Source organism: Mustelus asterias, chromosome 24, assembly GCF_964213995.1.
Source record: "Mustelus asterias chromosome 24, sMusAst1.hap1.1, whole genome shotgun sequence".
Taxonomy (NCBI): domain Eukaryota; kingdom Metazoa; phylum Chordata; class Chondrichthyes; order Carcharhiniformes; family Triakidae; genus Mustelus; species Mustelus asterias.
This window is the reverse complement of record NC_135824.1, coordinates 8,087,029-8,094,029: the sequence shown is the minus strand read 5'-3', so window position 1 is coordinate 8,094,029 and position 7,001 is coordinate 8,087,029. Positions and strand designations below refer to the sequence as shown.

The 7,001-nt window shown below is 47.3% G+C and overlaps 1 protein-coding gene across 2 annotated transcripts in view; it reads right to left on the bottom strand.

The window, feature by feature from the left end:
- coro2ba (coronin, actin binding protein, 2Ba) overlaps positions 1-7,001 on the bottom strand; it is a 166,336-nt gene that overhangs the window by 45,085 nt on the left and 114,250 nt on the right. The window contains exon 2 of one of the 2 annotated variants that reach the window (XM_078241250.1): positions 875-1,075. In XM_078241250.1, the coding sequence (XP_078097376.1) occupies positions 875-1,075 (201 nt within the window). Of the gene's footprint in view, positions 1-874; positions 4,545-7,001 lie in introns of those variants that run through there. The other variant, XM_078241249.1, reaches the window with a different exon arrangement.

The following is a 7,001-nucleotide window of genomic DNA, read 5'->3' as shown; positions in this document are numbered from 1 at the left end:
CCATCCTATTCATGTATTTGTCAAGATGTCCCTTAAAAGTCACTACCGTATCCGCTTCCACTACCCCTCCCCGGCAGCAAGTTCCAGGCACCCACCACCTTCTGTGTAAAAAATCTGCCTCGTACATCTCCTTTAAACCTTGCCCCTCGCACCTTAAACCTATGCCCCCTAGTAATTAACTCTTCCACCCTGGGAAAAAGCTTCTGACTATCCACTCTGTCCATGCCTCTCATAATCTTGTAGACTTCTATCAGGTCGCCCCTCAACCTCCATCATTCCAGTGAGAAAAAACCAAGTTTCTCCAACCTCTCCTCATGGCTGATGCCCTCCATGCCAGGCAACATCCTGGTAAATCTTTTCTGTACCCTCTCCAATCCTTTTTAACAAGAGAAAGAACTTGCATTTATATAGCGCCGTTCACCACCACCATATCTCTCAAAACATTTTACAGCCAATGAAGTATTTTTGAAGTCACTGCGGGGACAAAGTGCGGCCAATCTGTGCATGGCAAGATCCCACAAAGAGCAAATATTTTTCTTTCCTTCTGTCCCCTCTTTCCCCGCTCTCCACTGACCATGAACGCGTTCTGTTGTTCCAATAATCCCTCTAACAGGAGCAGCAGGCTCAATCCCCTCTTTACATCTCTAACACTGTTTAATCGTATTTGTACGAGTGGGAATGTTTCCAAGCACAAACAGTGGAGGCTTTAGAAATATTCCCAGCCCCTGTTTAATTTATTTATTGTTTCTTTTTGTTCCGGGGGAGTCTGAGAAAGGGTCTGGCAGCGAATCCTGCTTCCTGTACAATCTACAGCTCGATCCTGCCTAGGCCGGAGGTTGCCATGGCTTTGCGCTGCCATGGGAATGCTTCTTACTTGTTCCAGTGGAATGACGAGGAAGGACCCTCCGCCGGCAGTCTCGGTTACTATGGCGAGGAACTTGGGGTTGATGGCACAGAAGTGGTTGTCGTGGACGTTCTTGGTGATGGAGATGCCGTCAAAGCAGTGCTCCCGGCTCGCGGCCTTCCCGTAGACATTCCGAAATTTGGAGCTGCGATACTGCGGGCGCCATGACATCTGCAAAGCAAGCGGAACAAACGTGTCAATACAGAACTCCAGGGTCCAGCTAACACTGAGTAGCAGAGAGCACCACGCTGAGGTAAATCCAGCCAGCATCCCCTCTGGTGACTCATTACCGTCTGGCACTGAAACATTGGATGTCCAACACCACAACTCAACCTGGAGGTGGTCAGACAGACGGGAGAATTCCCCTGGTTCCCATCTGTAAACTCGTTCACCAAGAACTTTCTCCTTGCGACAAAACTACATGCTGCTGCAACATGCTTACAATGTCACGAGAAATAACGATCGACCAAATCTTATCCTGTAAATCATTGACTCATACAACACACAAAGAGGCCATTTGGCCCTTAGTGCCTGTTCCATCTCTTTAAAAGAACTATCCATCGCAGTGGTGGGCAACCTGTGGCCCGAATGCCGCAAGGTCAAGGATCAATCATGGGGGGGGAGGTGGGGGCAGAGTTTTAGACTGAGGGGCAGGAGATCCAGAGGGATTTGAGAAAAAAAATAATTCACTCAGAGGGTGGTGGGAATCTGGAATGCACTGCCTGGAAAGGTAGTGGAGGTCGGAAACCCTAAACCTTCAAAAAATGTTTGGATAAACACTTGAAATACCATAACATTCAAGGATATGGAACAAGTACAGGAAAATGGAATTAGCGCCCCTTAGAATCATACAGTGCAGAAGGAGGCCATTCTGCCCATCGAGTCTGCACTGACCATAATCCCACCCAGGTCCTATCCTCATAATCCCATGCATTTACCCTAGCTCGTCGCCCTGACACCAAGGGGCAATTTAGCATGGAGCAATCCACCTAACCAGCCCATCTTTGGACTGTGGGAGGAAACCGGAGCACCCGGAGGAAACCCACGCAGACGGGGGGAGAATGTGCAAACTCCACTCAGACAGTGACCCGAGCCGGGAATCGAACTTGGGTCCCTGGCACTGTGAAGCAGCAGTGCTAACCGCTGTGCCACGTGCTGCCTTTAGTGGGAGCTATTGTTTGTGCCGACTCGATCAGCCAAAGGGTTTTTACGGCGCCATATCTAACTCTATGACTATGACATGCGGGCGGTCCAATTAGGTTCTGAGTGTGGCCCCAGGAGGCATTTTGTTGACCGTTCCCCATGCGCAGAGTTGCCACATTCTGCTGATTTCCATCCGTATAGTTTTTTTCCTACCGGTGTGACTGAAGTGAGACGCATATAAAGCAAGGGCAAGTGAAGTGAGGTGTGTGCTGATTGCTCACCATATTGAGTTTAGGAGTCCGGGAATAATGATGCAGCTATATAAGACCCTCGTCAGACCCCACTTGGAGTACTGTGCTCAGTTCTGGTCGCCTCATTACAGGAAGGATGTGGAAAAGATTGAAAGGGTGCAGAGGCGATTTACAAGGATGTTGCCTGGATTGAGTGGCATGCCTTATGAGGATAGGCTGAGGGAGCTCGGTCTTTTCTCCTTGGAGAGACGTAGGATGAGAGGAGACCTAATAGAGGTGTATAAGATGTTGAGAGGCATAGATCGGGTGGACTCTCAGAGGCTTTTTCCCAGGGTGGAAATGGCTGCTACGAGAGGACACAGGTTTAAGGTGCTGGGGGGTAGATACAGGGGAAATGTTAGGGGGAGGTTTTTCACACAGAGGGTGGTGGGCGAGTGGAATCGGCTGCCGTCAGTGGTGGTGGAGGCAAACTCAATAGCGTCTTTTAAGAAACTCCTGGATGAGTACATGGGACTTAATAGGATGGAGGGTTATAGATAGACCTAAAAGGTAGGGATATGTTCGGCACAACTTGTGGGGCCGAAGGGCCTGTTTTGTGCTGTAGTTTTCTATGTTCTATGTTCTAATATTGACTGTGAGAGCCGTGCGCTCCCTCTGTGTCCAAAGTGTCAATATTTATTTTGTTTTTACCATTTGAAGTGGATGACAGTTCTATTAATATATAAATGATGAAGCATTTTCTGTAACTCATTGTGAAATATTCGGCGTGTGTTAAATGTATTTAATCTTATTCATGGGGTCACGGTTAGTCAACAAGCCTGACTTCAATCTTGCGGCCCACTGAGATGAAGGAGGGCCACTCACTAGCCTAGGTTGCCCAGCCATGATCCAATGAGCCTCACTTTTTTGAAAGGGTAACCAAGAAGGTAAATGAGGGCAGTGCAGTTGATGTTGTCTACATGGACTTTAGCAAGGCCTTTGACAAGGTACCGCATGGTAGGTTGTTGCATTAGGTTAAATCTCACGGGATCCAGGGTGAGGTAACTAAATGGATACCAAATTGGCTTCTTGACATAAGACGGAGGGTGGTTGTAGAGGGTTGTTTTTCAAACTGGAGACCTGTGGCCAGCGGTGTGCCTCAGGGATCGGTGCTGAGTCCACTGTTATTTGTCATTTATACTAATGATTTGGATGAGAATATAGGAGGCACGGTTAGTAAGTTTGCAGATGACACCAAGATTGGTGGCATAGTGGTCAGTGAAGAAGGTTATCTCGGATTGCAACCGGATCTTGATCAATTGGGCCAGTGGGCTGACGAATGGCAGATGGTGTTTAATTTAGATAAATGCGAGGTGATGCATTTTGGTAGCTTGAACTAGGGCAGGACTTATTTAGTTAATGGTAGGGCGTTGAGGAGAGTTACAGAACAAAGAGATCTAGGGGTACAGATTCATAGCTCCTTGAAAGTGGAGTCACAGGTGGACAGAATGGTGAAGAAGGCATTCAGCATGTTTGGTTTCCTTGGTCAGAGCATTGAATACAGGAGTTGGGACGTCTTGTTGAAGTTGTACAAAACATTGGTAAGGCCACACTTGGAATACTGTGTACAGTTCTGGTCATCCTGTTATGGAAAGGATATTATTAAACTAGAAAGAGTGCAGAAGAGATTTACTAGGATGCTACCCGGACTTGATGGTTTGAGTTATAAGGAGTGGCTGGATAGACTGGGACTTTTTTCTCGAGGAGGAGGGGTGATCTTATAGAGGTCTATAAAATAATGAGGGGCATAGACAAGGTAGATAGTCAATATCTTTTCCCAAAGGTAGGGGAGTCTAAAACTAGAGGGCATAAGTTTAAGGTGAGAGGGGAGAGATACAGAAGTGTCCAGAGGGGCAGTTTCTTCACACAGAGGGTGGCAAGTGTCTGGAACAAGCTGCCAGAGGTAGTAGTAGAGGCGGGTACAATTTTGTCTTTGTTACAAGCAAGTCTGGGTGCACAGACTGTGAAGCAGCAACCACAATGCCTGCCAAGAGAATGTCTCCTGATTTCTATCCTTGTTTCTACTCTGATGACTATGGCCAAATGGGAGTTGTAGCGGACAAGCCAGGAACTTTGGTGGACTGTTCAAAGTTCCGTTGATCTCGGGCAGGAATTTCCAGTCTCGGGGGGACACGCGATGGGAGAATCCCACCCTTATCTCCAGTGAGAATGATCACCATCGCCACCAGAACCAATAAAATCCCTTCAATCAAATCCGAATACTGTGAACATTTATTGCAGTTTTAGTTTAATGATTTCAAGGCTTTATGCTAATCCCTTGGTTGGGGCATCAATTATAAACTGCTTAAGCTTTGCTCTAACAGCACTAATACTGTTGGAATCCACAGGGGGATTAGTACCACATAACAGCCCCCAGACGGCCAAAATGTTAGACAACCTTTCGAAGCTTTGTTTATTCGCCGCAGTTTCCTGTATCCTTCCTCCTGCAGCAACTGTAAGATAGACAGAATCTGCAGCACCCTCAGGACCTCACCCCTAATGAAGTATTTTTTGAGTTGGGCGGCACGGTGGCACAATGGTTAGCACTGCTGCCTCACAGCCCCAGGGACCCGGGTTCAATTCCAGCCTCGGGTCGCTGTCTGTGTGGAGTTTGCACATTCTCCCCGTGTCTGCGTGGGTTTCCTCCGGGTGCTCCGGTTTCCTCCCACAGTCCAAAGGACATGTTGGTTAGGTGCTAAATTCTCCCTCAGTGTACCCGAACAGGCGCTGGAGTGTGGCGACTGGGAGATTTTCACAATAACTTCATTGCAGTGTTAATGTAAGCCTACTTGTGACACTAATAAATAAACTGTTGTAATGTAGGAAATGATGCAGTCAACTTTCACACAGCAAGATCCCACAAACACCAGATCATCCCTTTTAGTGATGTTGGTTTATGGATAACTATTGGTCAGGACACCAAAAAGAACCACTCTGCTCATCTTCAGATGTCGACCGAGTGGTCAAGTGATGATGTGGTTTCTTAAGAGGTCACATGACAGGAGCGCGGAGCAGGGGTGGTCTCATAATATAAGCATGTAATAGTTACTCAGGTCGTGATTAATTTGTTATAAGCCCTTGGTCACCAGTTTTTGGAATGCACTTTTCCAATGGCCACGGGAATTTCTTACGTCCTCCATAGAGAGTTTAGCTTCTCATCTTAAAGATAGCACCTTCAACAAGACCACAAGACCATAAGTAAAGGAGCAGAATTAGGCCATTCGGCCCATTGGGTCCGCTCTACCACTTGATCATGGCTGATAAGTTTCTCAACCCCATTCTCCTACCTTTTCCCCATATCCTTTGATCCCCTTACCAATCAAAGATCTATCCATCTCTGTCTTAAATACAGAGCCTCCACAGCCATCTGTGGCAATGAATTCCACAGATTCACCACCCTTGGTAGTACACAGGGAGGTTAGTCTGCCATGCATGCTCAGGTTCCCACAGTGGGGCTTGCACCCACAGCCTTAATGACTCGCAGGCACGTAGATGGCTGTATGGATGTAGTAAGAAGTCTCACAACACCAGGTTCAAGTCCAACAGGTTTATTTGAAATCATGAGCTTTCGGAGCGCCGCCCCGTCATCAGGTGAGTGAGTGGACCTGATGAAGGAGCAGCGCTCCGAAAGCTCGTGATTCCAAATAAACCTGTTGGACTTTAACCTGGTGTTGTGAGACTTCGTACTGTGCCTACCCCAGTCCAACGCCGGCATCTCCACCTCATGTATGGATGTAGCACTCCAGCGATAGTGAACTGACTAATTACACACCATCATTGTGCCACCGCTGACAACATGACCTTGAAGAACTCAACACATTGGGTGGGATATCCCGGCCGAGCTCATCCCGAAACCGTACAATCCCGCCCGCGGTCAAGATTCTTTCCCATGCTCTGCCCCGGCTCGCTCCGATTCCCGTGGCAGGCGGGCTGGTAAAATTCCGACAATTAAGTTTATATTTTCTCACTGACAAAATTTAGCCCGACAATCTTGGCAGAAGATCTTCATCTGCTCAATCAGCTGCTGAAAATTAATGTTTCTTGTGTTTTTTTTTATTAATAAAAGTGTAAGAAATGTTTTAAGGAAACGATGATAACTTAAAAGAGAGACACCTTGCTGAAGCTTTTCCTCTTGGACTCATCAGAACAATCAAACGATCACAACAATTCACACTGCAGGAGAAAAGTGATGCTGATTGGTTGGCAAATCAACCCTGATTGGCCGAGGCAGTGCCATGGAGACAGCAATGGGGCACTATGGGGCTCCCAAGTTCAATGGCAATGCCTTTGCCAGCCAGAGTCAATTTTCCAACCAATCAGCAACCATTTTAGAATCACAGGGCAGAGTTTTCCTGTCCCGCCCGATGCGGGAATCGTAGCGGGTGGGACAGGTCCATGCAAAGGTCCATTGACAAGGGGCGGGACTTTCCAGTCTTTGGGTGAGCGCAGCTGAAAAAATCCCACCAATAGAATCATAGAATCCCTACAGTGCAGAAGGAGGCCATTCGGCCCATCGAGACTGCACTGACTCTAAAACAAAAGAGAGAATTAAAAAAGAGAATTCTCTTTCCCACCCTATCACCATAACCCCACACATTGACCTAGCTAATCCATCTAACCTACACATCTCTGGACACTAAGGGGCAATGTAGCATGGCAAATCA